This window comes from Chelonoidis abingdonii, chromosome 22 (genome assembly GCF_003597395.2).
Source record: "Chelonoidis abingdonii isolate Lonesome George chromosome 22, CheloAbing_2.0, whole genome shotgun sequence".
Taxonomy (NCBI): domain Eukaryota; kingdom Metazoa; phylum Chordata; order Testudines; family Testudinidae; genus Chelonoidis; species Chelonoidis abingdonii.
In genome coordinates, this window is record NC_133790.1 from 4,572,251 (window position 1) to 4,594,961 (window position 22,711).

General features: G+C 48.2%; 1 protein-coding gene and 1 long non-coding RNA gene across 2 annotated transcripts; one reads left to right on the top strand and one right to left on the bottom strand.

The window, feature by feature from the left end:
- Positions 1-933: 933 nt before the first annotated feature.
- FICD (FIC domain protein adenylyltransferase) lies at positions 934-6,703 on the bottom strand. Its single transcript, XM_032805419.2, has 3 exons — positions 6,377-6,703; positions 5,130-5,477; positions 934-3,987 (listed from the first exon to the last, which is right to left on the bottom strand). Exons 2-3 carry the CDS (start codon positions 5,425-5,427, stop codon positions 2,912-2,914), a joined length of 1,374 nt encoding a protein of 457 aa, XP_032661310.1. The 5' UTR covers positions 5,428-5,477; positions 6,377-6,703; the 3' UTR covers positions 934-2,911.
- LOC116839465 (uncharacterized) lies at positions 5,431-21,846 on the top strand. Its single transcript, XR_004377156.2, has 3 exons — positions 5,431-5,506; positions 13,450-13,667; positions 20,084-21,846. It is a non-coding gene; the product is annotated as an uncharacterized LOC116839465 (long non-coding RNA).
- Positions 21,847-22,711: the final 865 nt, after the last annotated feature.

Sequence of the window (22,711 nt, forward strand, 5' to 3'; positions counted from 1 at the left end):
GGCCACTTAGGGATCTGGGGCAAAATCAGTACTTGGTCCTGCTAGTGAAGGCAGGGATTGGACTCAATGACCTTTCAGGGTCCCTTCCAGTTTGGAGATCAGTATATCTCGGTATAAAAGTTCTATGATTTCCTAAACCACTTAATTGATCAAGATGGTAAAATGCTTTACCGAAACTGAGTTACAGTAACTTAATACATTACACTGCATGTAAGAGAAAATGACTAATACTATTATCCAGCTGAAACAAGGGAATTTCAGATACCGGAACATAGATGAGTATGGGGAGAAGGTGCTGCGGTCAGTTCTACAACACTGGCACTGGTGTGAACAAAACATATTTTCTAGTTTGTGCGCTGACTTTTGTTTTAATTAAAGTTGAAACTAATTATTCACCTCAGTAGCCTGGAACCAACCGTCACATCATAACTTGTGGGTGACACTGTTGGGGAAAACATGTTCCCTCATTTCCTGTTATCCCATGAGTTCTGTTCAGTGCTTTAGAACAGTGTTTCTCAACAACCAATCTGTGGACTGATGCTGGTCCCTGATCTCCCTAGTTTAGGAAGGCAGCAAGCCAGTCCCTGGTATCAAAGAGGTCGAGAAACACTGCTCTAGAAGCAAACATCCATGTACCCCTGCTTGGAACAATACATAATTTTTCATCATGTGACCTCTGAATCTAGAAGCAAATTAAATGTTGGTTGGAATGCAGCAAATTATAGCTACACTTAGTTTTTTTTTTTAAGCCAGGGCTAGCCAGGAATTCTTGCTGTAACTAAGCACAGTAATCCACATCTGCCTGAGTGAAAAAAAATGTAACTAACTAGTAATGACATTTTAGCACAGATTTCAGAGAACCAGGCTCTACTATGTAAAATTAAAAAATTTAGTGTATTAAACTTGTTAAGTGATATTATCCCAAAACAAAAATTTACATAGTAAAATACTTTATTACCTTTACTAAAATAACATTTTCCACAAATAGCTAAAGTGCAGAATCTGTATACACATCGTGTACTACAAAAATAAGCATGCTTTTAAAAACAATTCCCATTGTTTATTATCCCAGTGATGTCTAGTACGTTGTCATGATACATGACATGAACATGAGCCAGCACATACTAACAAGCAACACTACATTTTGATACTCTATTGGTAACCTGGTTTTATTATGAAACTTGATATTAAATAGGATTCATGTCAGGTCTCTAAGAAATGATACTTGTCAGAGGGTGGGGGAAATTGTGTATAGTAAACAACTAGGTAGCATAACAATTACAAGCTGCTATTTGTGACTTCAGAAATGGAGTGGCTATATGATACCCATCAATTAGTGAGCTATGGAAAGATCTTATTGCATTCTCAGATACAGGATGCTGCTGTAGGTAATTCAACTAGGATGCACTGGGCTGTTATATTTTCAGTTTGCTACAGTTTTTTTTGGTCATACTATCCCCTAACTAGCAGGCAAGGGGTCTGAGGAGCTACTGTCATAATAAGCTTCAAATGTTTTTTTTACCAAAACAAGAGCAAGGATGAGAACATGGCAGTATATTGACATTGTTTCATTAGCTATTGCCAACTTAAGCATTGACACAAACAGTAACCGGACTCTAGTATTAGAATTTACTGGAGCCTAAGTGCAAGACATTGTAATGTGCTTCTGAGTACTTGCAAAATTACGGCATTAGAAAGTGGCCCTCTCCCTGCTGTTGAGGTGACGTATATAGCTCACCCACCGTAGCAAGCAGGAGACCTAGAAATTGTTAAAGGCATCAGTCAGGGCTGGTAGCTCTTGTACCATTTGAAGATGAAAATGCATTAACTGGGATGTAGACTACCTCTACTGAAATGGTGGAGTTGGATCTTGAATCCTAGCATGTATAGGAACACTTACTTCCCATGGTTTTGCAGAAGCTACCTATTTTCAAACATGTAACTGGAGTGTTCATTGCAAGAGGCACTTCCTATGGCATGACAACTGGTGCTTACAAAATTAGGTAAGCTACTATCCTTACTAAGCTGCAGGAGGCAGTACAGGGTCCTTATACACAATGTAAAAAATCAACTTGCAATCCAGCTGAATTAAATTTGGACAGATGGGTTATTCAACTGCTCCTGAAGCCCCTGGACAGTGGTCTCAAACCAACTTTAAAAAATGTCCCCCTCGCCCATTACTGCATAAAACTCATGCAAATAGAGGGAACTCACACCATACAAAGTATGGCAGCATATACAACGTTTAAAAAAAAAAAAAGCAGCCCTAATTTTAGATGTTACTTTTAACAAAAGTAGATTAGCTACCTAGAGAGCAGTATGGCACATTAGCAGTGGGGTGAGGGAGGAAAGGAGATCTTGAGCCTTTGGACAATTGTAAAATAATTCTGCTAAAGAGGTTTTAAATAAAGTGCTACAACACTGGCTGAAGGGGTTCTGTTGGAAAGCGAAATAAGACAATGGCAGCAATACAATAAAATACTAGCCCCGCCTTAGTGACTTTTAGAGAGAGTGCTCGTGCCTTCCCTGTACGATACAAATGAAGATAGACTTGGCATCGAGGCAATTACAAGGTGTTGGCTTTAGGAAGCCATCTCATAGAGGATTGTAGAAAGTAATTCAATCAGTTTTACTACAGCTTGGATCACAGTTGCAAATTGACCTCACTTTGGATTTCTTTCTCCCTCCCCTCCAGTAACACAAGCTGGACCTAGTGCACATTCAACACTAACGTTTCACAGTTTAGCTTGGCATAAGGATAATAGATATAAAAAAGTATATTAATTTACTAAGCTTTAAATAAATGAAATGCTAAGAGTGATTTTCTCTGGTGGAACTGTTTCTCAACAGGAATGTTGAGAAGCTTTCTATTACTCGACACATTCATTTTGTCATTGGATCATCATAACATTCAAGTTTTGACTGGAATAGTTTGCTTGTAGCGAGCAGTGCTGCCGTCAGCCTCAGGTAAACCAACTGAATATTCTGTTGTAGCAATAAGCAGCATATCTAAAGTGGTCTCAGTACATTTTGCAATGAAGCGTATGAAAGGTCTCACATCTCCTTCATTGGCTGCTTCTAAGACATGATAATACTCTGCCCTTTGCTCCTTACGGATTGTGATGGGTGGATAGCCTGCCTGCATTAGTATGAGATTCATTAACAGGCGTGAAGTCCTTCCATTGCCATCTACAAACGGGTGTATATAGACCAGTTTATAATGGGCTAAGGCAGCAAATTCCACAGGGTGTAAGCTCATGGCATCTTCGGAGTTGATCCACTGTACAAACTCCTGCATCTGTTTTTCAACATCTTGAGGATGGGGTGGGATATGATGTCCTACAAACACCTGGGTAGTCCTAAACCTCCCAGCTTCCACTGGGTCCACATAGCCCAGCACTCTCCTGTGTATCTCCAAAATGTCGCTGGTGGTTACGGTGCCTATTCGGGATACCAAGGTGGTATTTACATATTTCATAGCAGCATGCATACCAATGACTTCATTCTGCTCCACCAGACTTTTCCCAGGAACAGCATATCTGGTCTCAATGATGTGCCGGATTTCAGAGAGTGTTAATGTGTTCCCTTCAATGGCAACTGTGTGATAAATATGGTGGTAATAGGACTCTTCCATCACTCGACGCAGGGCTGAATTACCTTTGGGGATTGACATCACTTTTTTAACTTTGCTGTCAATAATGCTAAAGTATCTCTGGTCTATCTCTTCAACCAGGGGCAGAGTTCGGTCCCGATTGATCAGAGCTTTTTCATGACAAGGAGAAATGGTCAGTGCTTTGGAGTACAAGTAGTCTGCTTGAATGATGTCTTTCTCCTCTTCAGAAAAGATGCCAAACTCATTTAGAGCATCCACATAATCTGGATCCATCTTGAGGGCGTACATGAAGAGTTTATGGGCTTTCTCACGCTTCCCCTGCCGTTTCATTTCAAGGGCCTGATTCAAAGCTGCTTTGGCTTCTAATTTGATTTCTGAAATGCACAACAACAGTACTTAGATACTACAGTGATGGATACTAAGAGTATTCCTGTAATACATATTAAAATGAAATTAATCAAGCCAAGAGTGATATAAAGAATTCACAGGGGGGAGGGATAGCTCAGTGGTTTGAGCATTGGCCTGCTAAACCCAGAGTTGTGAGTTCAGTCCTTGAGGAGACCACTTAGGGATCTGGTCCTGCTAGTGGAGGCAGGGGGCTGGACTCAATGACCTTTCAAGGTCCCTTCCAGTTCTAGGAGATAGGTGTATCTCCAATAATTATTATGTTCTAGACTTTACTGTGGGTTGCAAATACCAGAAACTGCAGACACTGCAGGAAAACAAACAGTCCCAGTCCACCAGCAGCTTTCCCTGATTGGCTGCATGCCAAAGGTTGCCCATCTCCACTTCACAATGCATGTAGCCAATTATGCAAGGTCTATAATGGGATCAGTATGAAACAGCATTTCTGCTGTTTTTTATTAAAGTATTTAATATCTTTCTAGTGCATTACAATGACTCTGAAGTAGCCAAGAATGTAGTGCTAGAAATACAATGGTTCCTCTGAATATTTTTTAAAACCACTGAGTCAAATTCTGCCCAACAAAGTCAATAGTAGAGTTAGGCACATTCAAGAAAGAAGTTAGCACAACAGGTTATACAATCTCAGAATTTTGGAAGGAATGCTCCAAAATCCAGACTGCTCTGCATCAGTCCAATGGAGTGTGTTCAAAATCCTGAAATTATTTTAATGAAGGTTCACTGGAACAGAGAAAATGCAGAAAGAACCTCAAATGACCAACTGGGCTAGTAAAATACCAGCACACGCTCCTTTCATGGTTCAAATCAATGAGTGGTAGCCCAGATAGGGACTAGGCATCAGAAGTCTTAGCTTTTATTTTCAGCTTTTTGTGTGGCCTTAGTTTAATTCTTCAGTAAAATGGGGACAACTTCCCTAACTTGCAGGGGTGTTGTGGGAGTTTATTAATGTGTATAGAGTGCTTGGAGATCCTTGGATAAGGACTCTATACAAACGCAGAGTATTATACACCCAGTCACTCAGTAACCTGTGTCTGCAGCACACACTCCCCCAACATTTCTCTAGTCTCTCAAGCACAGAAAGCCCATTTCTTACCTGGGGAGGGTTTGGATTTCAGCACCATCAGCTCTAATCTACCTGAAGTCACGCTGAGTCCAGTTGTCTGCCCTGTGTACCTGGTAATTCCTACATAGCCTATTCCCAATTTATTTTTGAGGAAGGAGAGTCCTTTGAGCACTGCCTGACACTGCTCTTCTACTGCAGCCAGTGGGAGTAACAGCACCAACAGAGAGCCCACCAGGACCATTAGCACTGCTGCCCATCTGACACGGAGCCACAGACTCATCCATTTCAGCTCAGGATCCGCCACCACAGCCATCGACAAAAGATTCATCTGGTCCCAGGGGTGGACACAAGGAGCATCTCCTTTCTCATGGGTCAGACCTGGGAACAGAAATCACGTTAGCACAGAGGTTTGTAGCTGTACCAGTATGATGCAGCAGATAAGGCAGCGGTCTGGGACTTGTAAGACCCGGGTTCTATTCCTAGCAACACCAGGCCTGCTGGCTGATCGGGGGCAAATCATTAGCCCTCTATGGTGTTTCTGTTTCCCATCCCACCCTGGGTCTGTCTTGTCTATTTTGACGGTGAGCTCTTGGGGGCAGGGCCCAGGGCAATGCCCCACAACCAGACCCTCAACGCAAATATCAAAAGGACAGCTCCAGGGTAGGGATGATCCACCTGTGCAGCAGCACCAATGGGGCAGCAAGTTCCTCGGGGGTGGCCTGACTGGGGACCTGGGGCAGCAAAGGACCCAGCAGCCTGCTCCCCCCAGGGCTCCGTGCAGGCAGCTGGGTGGTATCCGGCCTCAGGGCGCACCCTCTTAGGGTCCATCCCTCCCTGGGGTCCATAAAACGCCCCAGGCCTCGGGGCCCCCCTCCCGCGCGCGTGTCAACCTTCCCCCCGGCCTCCCCCCCCCCCCCGTGGGTCCACCCTTCCCCCCCCGGGGTCCATCCCACGCTCGGCCCCCCCCCCGGGTCATCCCCCCCCGCCTCGGGGCCCCCCCCCCAGGGGTTCCAACCCTTCCCCCCCCCGGCCTCGTGGGCCCCCCAAGGGGGCTCCAACCTTCTTCCCTCCCCGGGGTCCCATGTGCCCCCGGCCTCGGCCCCCCCCCCACCCCCCAGGGGTCCACCCTTCCCCCCCCCCAGGGTCCATCCCCCCGGCCTCGGGGCACCTTCCACCCTCCCCAGGCCTCGAGGCGCCCCCACGCCCAGTCTCTAGGCGGCGCCGCCCGCTGTCCCCAGAGCGCAGCCCGCGCCATCCGGGGCTGTCCGAAGCCTCACCTGGCGGCCCCCCCGGCACAGGCTGCCGGCTCCCGTTCGCACCCGACCCGGGCTCGTCTCCGCGCTCCGCCCTGCCCCACCCCCGCTCACCACCATTGGCTACGCCGCTCCCGGCCTCCCCTTCTCATTGGCCTCCCGGCCTATCCGTCTCCCCTAGCACCGCCCTCTCTTCCGGCTGTGTTTCCCGTTCAGCTCCACGTCTCCGGCGCCGGAGAGGCTCGTGGAGAGCAGCGATAGGCTGGGCTCTGACGCCAGTCTCAGCGCTAGTAGCCAATGAGAAGGCCGCTCGATCGTGGGGGGCGGGAGCTGCTATTTAAAAGCCGGGGGCTCTCAGCCGCGTAGGGGTGGGTGCTGCGGCGGCAGCATGTTGGTGGTGGGTCAGCGGCGGCGGGAGCTGCCGGTATCTGCTAGGGCTAGAAACCCGTGGGGGCAGGGACACCCAGGTTCTTCCCGTGCTGGTGCTCCGGGAGCTGGAGCGCTGCGTGCTGGGGCCGCTTGCACCGGTGCTGGGGTGGAGTCACCAGAGCCCTGCGCCTCCTGCTGTGGCAGGGTCTCCCGAGCTTTTCTCGTGCGCTGGGGCTGACCGGAGGGCCTGGCTGACTCGATTACAGTTAAGTGGCTGCCTAGGGGACAGAAATTTGATGAAGGGTTCTGCACTCTGGCAGGGGAAATGCCATGGGATCTCAGGGCTGCCAGCTAGGCGAACTCAGATTAGAAATAAGGTGTAAGGCTTTGGTAGGGAGGGACAATTTACCAAGAGTTCATCACTGGCAAGTTTTAAATCGTCAAGACTGGCTTTTTAAAGATCTGCTCCAGGAATCGTTGTGGGGCAGGGCTCTGGCCTGGGTTATCAATAGTCCTTTTTGGCTTTGGAATCTATAAATCCAGTCTTGCAGTGACTCTTCAGAGCATTCATCAGCCCACTGCCACTAAACAAACTGCAGCAGAGAAGTGCGATACAACCCAGGCGAGGGAGCTAGGAAGTGCTATGCTCGCTCCCTGATACTGTCTCTGCTGCAGAAAGATTACGTGACACAACAAAACTCTTGGAGTCTCCTGAGCTGTAAAATGAGGTTAATTGTGTGCCCCTTGCTCACATTTGTTTTTCTCATCAAGTGCTCTATAATACTCAAGAGCTAAGTATCCTAGCAAAACAGAAGAAAAGCCTTGGGTTGCTGGCAAGGCACAGGCTGCAATTCTCATTTGAAGAACTTCCCTAGTTGGCTCATTTGCCTTTTTCCTTGCTTCCCCTTCTGGCTGGAACTCCTTTCTCCCAGCAGTGCCTGACAAACATTAAAGCATTTGCCTTCAAAACAAACCCCTTGTTACAGAGGGGGAACTGAGGCACAGTGTGACTTCACTCCAGGGTCACCCAGGGGTGCTGTGGCAGAATCAGGAAGATAATTTAGATCTGTGGTTTCTGTCAGTGCCTGAAGCACAAGCCCAGCTTTCCTCCATTATGGTACCTGGAGCTTATCCTTTCTGCTGTCAGATCTCTCTTTGGAGCTTGCTTTTCCCATGAATTGCTGCCACCCACTAAAATAGCAGGAATGTTACTCCCTTCCCCAGTAATGGTCCAAGACACAGCCTTTTCCAGGGACGTTGTGCTGTGTTTTCTCCTTGAGTGATAAGCGGGGGGGGGGGGGGTACGGGAGACAGTGCTGCCTTCTGTGTCCTGAATGTTACTAAACGAGCAATAGACACTTAAGTAAAAGCATTATTAACAGGGAAGGCTCCTTAGTGGGAAGTCATGATTTACACACACAACCTGGATTCTGGGCTATTTTTCACCTGTTTTCCACTGCTCCAGGCCTGGGCTGACTCTGCTCAGAGCTAGGCCACTGCTGTCATCCTAAGGATCCCTAAGGAAGGCAGAGCTCTCTGGTGTTGTCATTATACAGGAGATGGGTGCTCAGAGAAAGTATTCCCGCTTTCTGGTTTGTTTTAGATCAGAAATGCGAAATGCAGTAACCACATTCTCAGTCCTGGGACTTCTCCATGTGCTTTTTGACTTATTGGTATTGACAAAAGCAGGTTGATCAGCTCAGGCAGACCTGCATCCTCAAAGGTAGCCTGACAGCATCTCAGCTAGGAGACCGCTCAGCATCAAACTGAGCCCAAGGCAATCCCTGCAGCAGGAAATTACCATGTAGTCTATTAATTTTGAACATGCCAATTTCCTTTATGACAAAATTTGGAGGAACAAGTTTTGGAACAATCAAATAGCCTTTGAGAGATCAGCAAAACATTTTTTCAAAGAAGATGTAATACAAACACCAAATGCACTGTCCTTAACGCCATTGCACTCAAACCTAATTGGAGAATTAATTATTGAGGATTAGAAAACAACTGCACCTCAGTACATGCTGTATTCTTTTTTAAATTCAGACCATCCCAAGCTACATTCTAAGAAGCTCATTGATGATCCAGTTAGATTTGATCTAATGGTGTGAGCACACCACCAGTAGCCAGGAGTGCATGGGATCTATTCTTTGAAAAGTGCTCGTTTGTGACTCAGTTGCCATGTGTATAATAGAGGGATGAAAATACTGACCCATCCCTCAGGAGTGTGGTGAGGGTTGATTAGTCAATGTTTATAAATGCCAAGTATAATGACAAATCCATGGCAGCTGAAGGACTGCAGTTGTTGGCAGGTCGCACACTGTCATTATTCACAGCTTCACAAGGGGTAGCAGGGAAAGAATTTCAGAAGCACAGGCCACTGTGACGTGAGCTAAAGGAGGCTCACCATTAGCAATACAGGGCCTAAGATGCTTCTGAACTGTTCTGGTTCAGAGGGCCGTGATATACGCATGCACTCTCCAGTTCATTTAAAATAACATTACACTTCCTTGCCTAGGGCTGTATGTTTGTACATTTATGTAGCCCAGAGGTTACTCTCCTTGCAGGGCCCTTTACTAAGGTTCTATAGACATGAAGTAGCCAAAAGCGGGTGTGAACATTCAGAATGTTTGAATTTCACCATTGACTCCCATGATGACTTTGCACTAGAAATCATGCTCTGTTGCTCATGTCATGTGACAGTCATATAATTACAGCTGCATAGACTAGAAGCATTAAGACCATATCCCATTAACAGAATTGTAAAGACTTGATCATTATTATCATAGCCAGCAATGGAGTTTTACATGGTGGAGCATTTTGTTCCTTCTACCCTGTTTCAGTACCATGTTCAACTGTTCACCCAAAGGAGAAAATGTCCTTTGCAGCCACTAGATGGCAGTAATTCATTCTGCTTTTCTTCTTCCTGTAAGAAATATTGCAATTTTGTTCTCTTCGGACTTGGTCTGCATTTCTGCATTTAGATGCAGCGAGCAAGAAAACCAGAGTTTAAGGCTGAGAAGGTCACCAGAATAGCCTTGGGGACTGTTAGCACTGGTTGAAAGTTGCCTTGATGCTGTTTGCAATGAGCATATTTGAAACCTCTTCCTGATAAGCTGTCATTATTGTTATATTGTAACTGTATCTGTTAGGTAAAAGCTTGTGCGGTTTTGCCACTAGAATCAATTTTGTGATGGTGTTAATCCTTCATAACCCTAACTTGTATCAGGAACTAAAGCAGCCATCTCTTACAGGCTCCCCTGGGGATCACACTTTTATTACGTGGTGCTGAAGGAAATTAAATCTTTGCAAAAATGGAGGCTATTATGCCCCTTGACTATCTCAGTGCTACAGAGGGTGAAATCCAGGCCCGGAGGCTTTGGAGAGCTACAATGCAGCCCAGTGTTAGGGTGAAGGGAATTGCAAACTAGCAGGCAAAGTGATTCAAAACTGTCCAGAATGCTGTGATCCATGTCAGAATAACACTTGGAAAAAGCACATTTTCTTGGCAAGAATCCAGCTGCCAGAGACACCATTGACTGCAGTTAGAGATCTACATACCAAAGCTAAGTTGTGTGATTTTGAATAGTTAGAAGATGGTTTAAGGAGAGACCAAATTATCTGCGGTATGTAGCTGATGGCCAGGTCAGAGGAAGGTTATTGTGAGAAATGGTGTTGACATCACAAAGTATAGTGAATATTTGGTGGGCTAGTGAAAATGGAGCTTCCCAGATAAAAGCATTACTAAGTGCCTCAGTGTGCAAGACAGGACAAAGGCAGAGGCCAGATATGTTGGCTGTACATGGAGACAATTACAGCACAATGCAAAGACACCCAGTACCAAGGGTGTTGTGCCTTGCAAGCAATGAAAGCAACGATTTTGACAAAGTGTGTTGCTCTCAGTACAAATGCCAAAGAAATACAAAAGCAAAACCCCTCCATGCATACGTGGCTAGGCAGCAAAGCTCTGATGAGGATGAGACAGAAACAGAGGTCTTTGTTGGCTCTCTTAATAAATGCCCAAAGCAAGGTTTTGTAGCAGATTGGTTTGCAACACTGGGAATAAATGAACAAAGAGGGAACTTCAAAAGCCGTGCTGGAGCTGCATGCTGTGTAATCACAGCACACGTGTGCGGCACATTCAGCGACTTCCAATTCTAACATCAGGAAGCTGGGCTTGTTTCATGTAGCAGATCCCCAGTGACAAAGCCACACTGGAACATCTGTCTAAGGACAGATCCCATTCAGCGGAGCTTGAGAGAATGGAACAGGAAGTCCCAGGTGGGGTGGAAGAGGCTCCCTTTATTTCTTGCGCTTGCTCTATGCCCGGTTGGCCGGTTGGCTGCAGGCTGCTGCTGGGTTGGGAAGTATTCGAAAGGCAATAAGCCACAAAGCGTATGTCTATACTGCACACTAACCCCAGGTTCTGACTCAGGTTTGAACTCAAGCTCCTCTTCCATTCACCCACAAATCAGTCTGACTCAGGTCAACAAGCATTTGGAACCTGGGTTTTAGGAGCCTGATTCAGGGGTGGGTCAGAGCCCAAGTCCTGCTGTGACTCAGGCCCATGCCCTGGCATTCTGCAGCGTTGGCAACGGCACAGCTCAGGTTGCAGACCTGCGTCGCAGGGTCTGCCTAGTGCAGTGTGGAGGCGTTAGTATGGTCATGAGACCTGGATCCTGCAATTGTAAACCCAGGCTTACAAGGCAGTGTGGACACTCAAGTTCAGGCTTGGAATCACTGGGTTTACACTGCAGTGTAGATGTACCCAAAGGGGCATGAAAAGTCTAATCTGATTCAAAACCCTTGGCAGACTGAATGTTGCAGCTTTCAAGCTCAAGTTGTGGGGAGAAGCACCACTGAGATGTCAGTGTTTTGCCTGACAGCCGGACCTTGTGTCTGAACGAGAGACTCCGTTTGCACTCAGGAGTTTGTTTTGAAGTGAAAAATGTTAAAATGCCAAAACTCACTTTGCCCAGGAAGATCCCCAAATCTGCAAGCTTCCCAGGGTCAGAAAGTGGGTGTTTCTCGGACATTGTACGCAGCTCCCCCCAAATGTCTGGGTTTGACAAATGCTTTGGCCCAGCATTTCGCTACGGTGTTTGTCGTCACTTTCGTGTGGCTCAGAAAACTAGGTTGCTGGGGACACTGCATCAAACAGGCCTCAACAGAATGAACGACCAAGTGACTGTCCCTGAGCATTTGGCTCTGAGGTGCCCTTGAAACTAGCACAGAATTGCTGACTGTATAAGAACTAGACATTTTGGACTGACTGCCACATATACTTGACTAATGTGACTCCATGTCAGGCAATTTGGAAATATATTAATCCTGTGAGCTATCTTTAGTACTGATGATTTGCATGCCAATAAAGGTAGGGAAATTGCCTTCACCGATCTCCTCTCTAAGGGCTCTGATCCTGCGAAGTGCTGAACAGCCACATCTCCTAGTAACTTAATCAACTCCAAGAGGTGATCAGCACCTTGTGGGATGAGCAGGTTCGTGGAGACAGAGAGTCAGGTTCTTACTCACTTTCCCCCCATTGCTGACTGTGGAAGTTTGACCGAGTGAGGAGGGTTTGGCTGTTAATGCAGACAGCTGATGCTCATTCACAGTAATTCGGCATCAGACACTGAAGCCCAGGGGTCAGAGACAGCCTGTGACAGAAGTAATGTGGCAGAAAGAGGTTTGGGTGCTGCTGGTGAAAGAGACTAGCAGACTTTCACCCAAAGGAACTTCAGACTCTGGCACTGCTTGCTGCATGGATTTGCCAGCCTGTCTTGGCAGAGAACAGTCTCCTCTGGGTACCTGCAGATGGTTTGCCATGTGCTGAGGGTGTTTACACAATGGGTATTACAGTAGCAACTAAAGGCTGCAACTGAGGGGTGGAGATTCGTTGTGCGTGGTGCTGTGCAAAGCGATCAGAGTCCCTGCCCTAGTGTGCGCGCCGTCTAGGCTCATGACAAGAGGGTGAAGAAGGAAGCAGTTGGGCAGATAAGATGAGATGGGAGTAAAACCAGTGCTGTTTGCATACGAAGCGTTAGTCTCAGCTGACAGTTAGCTGAGGCATTGACAGCTGTCAGTGCTGTGCAGGCCTCACAGCAGTGGAGAGTCCCAGGAGAACCTGGTGGTGGCTTCACAGATTTGGACAGGCAGTTTCCCCCACTCATATAATACAGTGGGCTCGACTTACTGCAGGGTTGAAGTTAATCCCTTTACACAGACACAGCTGCAGCCAGAGGGCGGGGGACAAATGCTGCATTTGTACAGCATGGAGCAGCTCTTGCTCTCACGCCATGTGTACCAGTAGAGCTTCCCAGAGTTCCAGGGAGATGCTCCCAATTTTAGCCCAGTATGAGATCAGAATTGGGCCCATGAGATTCGTCCCGCACTGGCCAATCTCCAGGTGACAAGAACAGGAGCAGAGAGCTCCTTCTACATCTGAGCTGAAGGAGTCGGTTCTAATCCAGATTCAGTCTGCCTCCTACCCTGATCCCTCCTCAGGCTGGATTATTCCCAGCTCTAATTAATATCAGAGGCTGTGGATTGTATTTTATTAATTTGTGTGAAGGTTTTGGCGTCTGGCGAATGGTGTCCTCCTTGTTTCAAAGGGGCCTGTTTCTCTGATTCAGTAGGGACCGTCCCTCTCCTTCCCATCTGGGAATTGTGTCAATTTCAAAGGATTTTTTTTCCCCTCACACTTGGAAATTCTGACTTTTTTGTTATTGTAGATTTCTGCTCAGAGCCTGGAGCGCCGGAGTCTGGATCACTGCCGCTCCAGTACGCAGGGGGGTCCAGCGACAGAGAGGGATGGTGCTGAAGTGATTGAAACTGTTAGGCCTGGCAGTGCGGAGGCAGCTGCATAATGAGGCGGGGTCTACAGGTGCCGGCTGGATCAGAAAGGCTTTTGGCACACCAAAAAGAGAAAAACAAATGATGTCTGTTGAAGGTATGAGCCTTGGTCCCCATAGCAACCAGGAGAAATGGAAATGAGCAAGGAAGGAAAGCAGATTCCCCCACCCTTGTTCTCTCCCTGTTATTCTAATGGGGGGAAATAAGCAAACACACAGACCAATGTCAGCCCAAGCGGGCGAGTTCATAGGCTCAGCACATTGGGACTCTCTCTAAAGAAAAAATATGGTGGAGATCAAAGGCTTTGGGTGTTGCTCCGTGCACCCCTGTACTCTTAGAAGGCAGCGTAGGACCGGTGATTGACAGCGGGGGACCCAAGGGCCTCTCTCCAGTGAGCACGCTCAGTAGCACTGCAAGCTCCCCTCTCCCAGCCGGCTTTCCCCAGCCTAGCTCTGGAGGGCTCCCCCCGAAGGGCTGGTCAGCCTGCGTGCCCATTCTGTCCTTGGCCTCTCGGCTGAGACGGCTGAAAAGTGGCCACTGAATGCAGCTTGCTGCAGTGAGGCCAGACGCCCCGTATCATTTCACTCTAAGCCCCGGAGCAGCCTTCCAGACTGCTACCAAACAGCCTCTGGCAATGGCTGCTGTCACCGTTCTGGCTGGGCCATGTCCCAGGTTGCCGGGAGTTCTGTGATCAAAGACCCCCAAGGCTTCATGGTGAAATGGGAAACTGCTGGCTTCATGGCTCCTGTCTGCCCTGCATAGGGATAGACACAGCACTCGTCTGGCCTGGCCCTAGCGGGAATTCGCTACAGCTCCTAGCACCCTGTAGGCCCCAACCAGTTAATAAATGGGAACAATCCTTGCTCTCTACACTCCACTCACTTTCCTATCTCCTGTCCTCACTCACCTCAGGGTCTCATGTGCCTTCCTCTGGCATGCCTATTAACACCCTGGCTTCTCTTCTCACTCCATGACATTTTTAATGTGTGCATGTGGCAGAACACATAGGCCCATGCTAGAGAACTGCACCATGATTATTTGATGACAGTAGCATCTAGGACCCCATTGTGCTAGGTGCGGTACAAATACAGAACGCAAAAGCAGCCCCTGACCCAAGGGGTTTGCAACCTACGTCTAAGACAAGAGATGCCAGCTGGATACAGGCAGACGGGGGAGTGCAAAGAAACAATGACATGAAAAAGGAAAGATGGTGGAACTAATATGATATTTGCCAGCTCTCCCCCGATTGCTCTGCTTGTGCGTTGCACCCATTCTCCCCTTCCTTTGTCCAGCCCTGTCCTGGCTCAGCTGTCCAGGGCAGGGCCATCTCTTAGTGTGCTGGCGTCCGAGGTGCTAGAAGCATAACTGTAGCAGCCAGGGAGGAATCTTCAGGGCATTCCAGGCTGCGAGGTGAAAGGCTGAATTGGGGAACGCCATACCAAATTGCAACCGGCTGATGCCCCGGGGCCTGAATTCCCACGGATTGCTCCCATTTGACACTGATATCCCTCCACCCCAGGGTGCAGGTCACAGTTTACACTGGCGCAATGAGTGGTTTGCATCAGCTCAGTTACACTGGTGCTTGGACCCCCAATGTAGACAAGGCCTCAAGCCCTTAGACTGCGGCTGCCAGTGTAACCAACTAGTCTGTTGTGTTCCTGGCCTCATCCACAGGGAGTGCAAGTCTGGGATATGCCTGGGATGCCTGGTTCTCTAGCTCATGTTGTAGATACTCCCCGTTGCGGTCCCTGCCATTGGCCATGTGGTCATCCTGGCTCCAGGGTGTTGCTCAGGTCTAAGCGTCCCCAAGGCCCCACACTTTCATCTGGACAGCACAGATATCCAGAGTTACCGTGGTTCATGGTCCCCCACACTTGGGAGGCTTGATGATAGCCCAAGACTCAGGGTTTAAGGCAATCTCTGACTATTAGGAATTAGCAGGAGACCTAAGGTGGATTTGCCCAATGCCAGGTGGCTCCTACCTTCCGGTGAAGCATCTACTGGTGGTTCCTGCCTGAAACAAGATACTGGATGAGCTGGAGTGCAGGTCCGTTGGTATGGCAACGCCCATGTTTTCCGTGTCATGCCAGCATGCTCGGGGCAGATCAGGATTGTATCTGAGCACTCGCCACTTTGTTCCCCTCTTTCTAAACCTTGGGATCTGGGGGGGACACAGTGCAAACAAGGCCTTTCCCAGCCCTGCTGGATGTATATCTCCACCGCACTGTCAGGCACATGTCATCAGAGAGCCATCCCCATCCCCAAATGCTATCAGTCGCTCTACAGCCCCCGTCCCTTTAATCAGCAGCTACCGGAGCCTCAATTATTGTTGATTTGAGTAGGATGCACTGGGACTTATTCAGTAGGGTGTTTTTTTGTTTTTTTTAAAGTTCTGACATTTTGGAATCCTGACTCCTCAATCTTTTGATCACCTTGGGCTGCTTGCCAATGCTCTTGTTAATCCGCCCCCCCCACCCCACAAGCGCTGCTTGATAATGGGAAGCTTTCATAAACACGGTGTTTAAAAGCCATATAAACATCAAAATCCCAGTGAAGTGAAACTGACACTTTCAAGCTTAAAACCTAATAAAGTGCCACTCACGCTGCCATGGGCGGAGGAAGCATTGATGAAGATGGGCCCTGGGGTTTGGGAAAAGACTCTCTTGTGGCCAGAGGACCCCATTATACCCAGATGTACTGTAGTCCAGCAGACTGGGGAGGCTGTGCAGTCAATGGAGCAATGCTGATTTGCACTTGGTGAGAATCCAGCCCTATGTCTGCGAACTCCATGGGATTGGCTGCCCTGCTGCCACGACCCCAAACCTTGAGGAAGTCGGTCGCAGTCCCGGGAATGCAGGTTCTGGATTGGAGTTAGTAAAGTGAGTTGGGGCCCTCTTCTGATGAAAGTCTCACTCGAATGGCAAAGCATGATTAGAGTTGCATGTGTAGGGTAACACCCATCATTTTACTCCCAGTCCATTCAGTCCAGTTTTACTCTTCTGTCCATTTCAGTGTCAAAAGGTAAAAGAGGTCCTGGTAGGTGCTCAGGTTTGGCAAGCTGGAATATTCACCCGGCTTTCATCTTGACCCCATAAGCCGCAAAGCACATCAGCAGCTGGTCCCATTTAAATGGAGATCTGACCTCGTGCCAAGGAGAGCAAGTACCCCAGCAGGCTCTCCCACTGTTTCCTCAGCAGCCACATCTGGACATAAATGAGTTTGAATTTGGCTTCCACTTTGGATGTGGTAATTTCTACTTTCGTTAGCCACTACCCCACTGTCCCCAAGCTGCTCATTACCCTCACTAAAACCCAAGGCAACGTATCCATTTAGGTGTTGGGCCATGCCTAGGTTATCTTTAATCTCCATCCCCTCCTCAGTGTTTAGGGATCCCACTTCTTTCCTTGTTTTCTTTTTATTTATATGGCTAAAGAACCGTTTACTGTTGGATTTACTTTCCATTGCAAGGTCCAATTCTGCTTGGCTTTTGGCAGTTCTCACTTTATCCCTACACTTTCTGACCTCCAAGAGGCAGCTTTCCTTACTGATCCAGCCCTTTTTCCATTCTTGTAGGCTTTCAGCTTTCGCTTAATAACCTGTTGGTGATACTTACTCATTCAGCTTGGCCTGCCACACTTCCCTATGAGTTTTCTGCCTTGCTTGGGATGCAGACAAGTTTCTGCAACTTTGAGATAAAGTAAATCCAAGCCTTCACATTCTGTCCACAATGAGGTATTTTACCCCGGGATTTGAAGCAAACACCGCAGAGATATAGGCTGTTACGCAGCAGAGCAGAGGGACACACCTGTGTTCAGACACACGCGTCAAGCCTGTAAGCCAAAGGGATTGCGAACGCCTACCTTGATGTCTGGAAGCGACTCTGGAAGCGTTGTTATTATCACCTGTTCTTTCCTAGCAAACTTGTTCCGTGCATCTTCTCTGCAGGCTGTTTGTGTCTCTCTCTGTGAGGCTCTTCAGTTGTGAAGTGGCTGGCAGCCTGTGGCAGGTGGAGTTCTGCTGCTGTCTGCTCCATCCCATGCTGCAGCTTTTTACCATGCTCTCGCTGATAGACTAAGAACACAGTTTGCATCTGTACCGTTCCTGGCTAACGATCCGCTCAGCCACACGAGCCTTCACCATGTTCTACGCGGTGCTGACTGCTTAGCCCTGCACCTGGCTTGGTTCCTGAGACCAGTTAGGCCCACATGGCATTTTGCTGTGTGGACAAGCATCCTAGCCATGTTGCAGATTGAGGGAGTGCTTTCCTCAAACAGAGATTTTGTTTTCCTCGGAGGATGGCCTGCTGTGGAAATGCTGGAAGATGCTAAGTGCTAGTCCCCTGGTTGCAAATGAGTTACAGATTTTGACTCTGCACTACAGTTATAGAGTCATTCTGGTGAAATGGAGGCTTGTCCAACGAGTTCATAAGCAGCCAGCATGGCTGCGTAATTCCCACCTCGCTGCATACTTCAGCACAGCTGCGCTGCTTACATCAGGGATTGAGGCCTCATACAGCTGTAACATGCCACCAGCCGCAGCCTGGCTACCGATAGCAATGAAAAGCGGAAGGATTCTTGGTCCCGGTCAAGTCTAGTGTTCTTTCTCCATGTGTTTCACTCAGGAATGAAGCCATTGAGTGTGTCGCTCCATGTTGTGCATTGCTGAGCTTGGGGCGAAGATGGGAAAGGAAGTGGACAGGTTATGGACGGAGGCAGCGGTTTGGTGTAGTGTTGGGAACATCAGCTAGTGGTCCAAGAGGGTCCATCGTGACCACCTGGCTCACGCTCTGTTCTGGGAAATGGGACTTCCTTGAGACCCACTTGGCCAGTTGGGAGATTAAGGAAGGTGGGGCCATACAGAAACCCAGAAACTGGCTAAACTGGGAATTCCTTGAATGTCAGGAATAAATGATGGCCTAGTCCTGTATTTCCTTTGTTTGCAGATGTTGCATTGAAAAGGTTTTTGCTGGCACTGGATGTCTGTGGTAAAGGCTACGCCTGCTTGCTACAGTCCCAGAACAATAAACTCCTAATAAATGGCCTTGCTGCATTTCTGTTCTTGTGCAGTTATTGCAGCTAGTCTCCAGCAATTGCAGAGCTGACAGCTGGCAAAGATTTGCCTGGGGCATGAAATTAAGTGAGTTCATTTTAATGGCTAATGTGCACAAAGCTTAAGTTTGATTTCTAAAAGCCTCGTTTGGCTCAGCATTGCCGGCACATCTGCTTCTTGCCTTAGCCTCTCATTTCTAAAAGTTGATTTTCCCTGTTTTTCTCTGCCGTGAGCAATCGGTGCAGGAGATCTTTGCCGTGTCTCCTAAGCGGGTTAACACCAGTGCTTGGGAGTCAGTGGCATTTGTAGGAAGAGCTTTGCCTACAGGACGTTGTCGGCTGGTTGTCAGCGCTTGTCTCTCTTTGTGCTGGGCCTGTCGGAGTAGCGTTCTGCCATGAAACCCTCGTTAGGCCTTGTCATGACGGCATGTTTGGCATTGCATGCTGGGATTATACAACACCAGCAGCAAACTGGCTCCTTTTAGAGAACTCCTCTTTGATCAGCTTTCCTCAAGTGTGCGCTAGGTATTTCTAAGCCTGCCTTTGCCCTCAAAGGAGAACGCTGGCTCCAGAACTGGGTGACATTATTTTGATTTACTTCCTCCTCCTGTTTGCTGCTTGTGAACAGCGCCGGGGACAGCAACCAGCTATTTTATCAGCAGAATGAGGACAGAATGGACAGCGGCAGGGGGGCAGACATGCCTAATGGTGAGGTATGGGGAACCCTAGAGCGGTAAGGTTCCCGCAGCTTCCAGCATTTTTACCAGGATATTTTATGGAATTATTATTATTTTGTCTGTTGTAACGTGTAGCGGCCCAGTCTGCGCTCCAGGCTCTACTCTGATAGGCGCTGTACTGCCATACACTAAGACTACTGCCTCTGCCCAGACGGCTTTCAGAGTCAGGAAAGCCTGCAAGCTGCAGGATGCTCTGTCAGTCCGGTGCAGAACGTCTCACACCTTAAGCAAACCTTGGTGCCTCCCTGGCTAACAAGTATCAGAATCCATTTGTATGAGCTTCAGACGTGGCAGTTCCCAGGTCACACGTTGGTTTATTTGACATTAAGGAAGAAGCGCTCAGGGCTTCCATGCTGCATGCTGTTTTCAAAGGGCCCTCAATGGCACGGGCATGGTTTTGAGTGTGCAATCTCTTCTAGGCAGCTTTCCTGAGCGTCCTCCCCGTGAGTACAAATGGTAGGTCTGATGTGTGCAAATCCAGTTCTTCACCCAAGAGAGGTTTGAATGTGCCAGTTTCCTCACACTTGCCGTGTGGCATATGCAGCACTGAAGGTCACACATTGCAGCTTTTACCTTTGGTCTCCAGAAGACCAAACAAGTCCCGTCCCAGGGAGAAGATGATGGGAGCTGAAGTATAAAGAATGGGGCAGCCAGTCAGAACCTTCACCCAAACCTTGAATCTGTCTAAAAATCTCAGTGACTTTTTGTTGCTTCTCCCATTTTCACAGACATTTCCACTTCCTCACTCCATCAAGGAGTGCAGATCCCAAAAGAGCACAAAAAAGGAGATTCTTGCAATATTTCTGTCACAATGGAACCAAGAAACACCCAAATCTCACCAGGAATCCCATGCTTCTGGGGCATCCAACTCTGTCTTCAGACCAAAGAGCTCCTGCGAGTATCTAAACTTACCCAAGCAAACTCCTGAACACGTTGAAGTTCCTCCATCAGAAACATGGGCATGGCCTTGTATGGACCTGTAGAGAAGTGCAGGTCTGGAGTCCCTCTTCCACACTTACAGTCCATGAAGATGAAAGGGTGGAATCAACCATAAATGACCAATGCCCTGATTACACACAAAATCCACCAATATTTTGAAGCTGCGTGCCAGGGCAGATCTGAAAACTGAGGACACTTCAGTACTGCTGGAGTGGGAGGGGTTAGATGTGACCCAGCAGGTTCTTTCTAGCAATGTGACTATTTAATGGCATGATTGTAATAAATACTGAATACTAAGAAGTTGCCCTTTTCTGGCATCTTTCACCAAGGATCTTAAAGGGCTGTACAGACCTTGATTAACAAAGCCCCACAAACCCACCTCCCAGTGAGGTAAGTACAGGTTTTGCCTATTTTATAGATGGGGAAACTGAGGCATAGAGTGGTGCCGTGACTTGCCCAAGGTATCCCAGCAAAGCTAGTGGCAGAGCCAGGTATAGAATCCAGCTGTCTTGATCTCTCTGCTCTAACCACTGCATGACTCTACTGCCCTGCTTTTGCAGAATGGAAGGGAGCCTAAAAACGTAAATATTGTCTGTCTGTGTCTGATTGGAGCAAGAAACCAGAACTGGGAATCGCTGATTTGAGGGGCAAGAGGGTGGAAATGAGACACGTCTCAGCACAAAGACTGTTATTCTTGACACAAACTGCACAACATTCTTGCATCTCTCTGATGCTTTGGAATCCGGAGCCGTGCACATCTCCGCTGTCAGTCCAGCAGAAATAAAAGCTGAGAACATGATGCTGCTTTCTCTAAACCGAGCCTGACCTATCTGCGTTTGAAACTCAGTGCTGGGAAAGCAAAATCCACGATTAGCTGCCAAATGACAGGGTATTCAGACCATCTGGAATACAGGGTGATTTTCTGCTTTAAGCCCATTGTCTTCTATCCATGTAGCAGGAAGGCCATTTAGAGACTAGACTAGGAATCCACTGGCTCCCCATCTGACAAGCAGAAGAAAGCTTTGCAGTGGATTATAAACTTTCAGGAGCTGTGGTGGTTCATACCCTCAGGGGATCTGGTCCTTTGCACGGTGCTCCCCGTGGGGCTCAGTTTTGCTATGTCTGCACTGGGAGTAGGGTCAGGATCTGAGCCTGGGCTCAGTCAGTGTGGTGCTGAGATCCTCAGCTGCAACTGAAATCAAAGGTGGAGGAAGGAGCTCTGCAGTCCCAGGGGTTACTCTCAGCACTCTGCAGGACGGGGCCTGGAAGGACCACAGGGCTTGTGCCCTCTAGTTGCTGTGTGCTGGCCTGGGTGAAATGATTTGCTGATCTCAGCCCAGGGGCCTGCGTTGCACAAACACCATGGCCTGGCCCTGGCGGTCCGTCCCAGCAGAGAGCCCAAGGGCTCCAAGACTGAACTCCCTCAAGGGTGGCCCCTGCAGGTCAGGGATGATGCACAGAGGGGAACAGAGCAGGGGACACTTGCACCAGCTGTGCCCAGGCTGTGAACTCTGCTCTCTAATGATCAAATTCTGACTCCTGTCGCCAGCGTGAGATGCACTTAGCTTCACCATGGCGATGTAGCTCCCCAGGCCCCAGCGCTGGACAGGGCCAAAGCTGGTCGTGCCAGACACTTCAAGCTGGGCAGGGCTCAGTTGTGTACCAGACAGAAGCATCTGGGCTTGCAGCAAATCATCAGTGCACAATAATGCCAGGGAGTGTGGGCTGGCATTACGTTAGCAATGGCTGATGGATATGACTGGGGGTATTTCAGAGGGGTAAATCCTGGGCATGGAAGATGAGCAAGTGATGTCAGTTCCAACTCGAACTGGGCTGTTCTTTCCCTGCACCAAGTGCCGTCTAGATCACGCCCGTGTTCTCTTCGCTGGTTTTTATTAGTGCAGCTGTTTGAAATACTCTGCTGTAAATAAACCTTCTGCTTGGCTGCATCTTCTTCCAAGAAATCAATTCAATTAAATTTAATTGAATTGAGGTGCAATATGGGAGCAAAAAGCAAAGGCATTTGCCCGGCACCATAAATCTCGGTGTCTAAATAGTCGTAATGTGTCCCGCATTTCTCTCCCTGCCCTCCCACTCCTCTGCTTAGAAGGGAAGCATCCAAACACAGATGGAGCCTTTCTCTTCCTTTCCCTTTGCTTCTGCTCATCCCCCTCTTCTACCCTGTCTCCAATCTGCCCCTCTCTTCCTGAAAAAGAGAGTGCCAAGGCAAATCTCACATTGCAACAAATCTGTGACCTCCTGGGAACCTCCTTCCTGTCACTGTACTTCATGCCACAGTGACACTAGAGACAGGAGTCAGGTCCTCCTGCTCCAAAACTCATAGGCCCTTTCATTGGAACTGAAGGAGAATCTTCCTAAATGCCCAGCAGTGCAGCACCTATGACACACATTTGAGA

Coding starts and splice junctions, on each gene's coding strand:
- FICD (XM_032805419.2), bottom strand. CDS start 5,427: ATGAATCTTTTGTCGATGGCTGTGGTGGCGGATCCTGAGCTGAAATGG. Junction 3,988..5,129: donor GAAATCCAAACCCTCCCCAG/GTAAGAAATGGG, acceptor TGTGCATTTCAG/AAATCAAATTAGAAGCCAAA.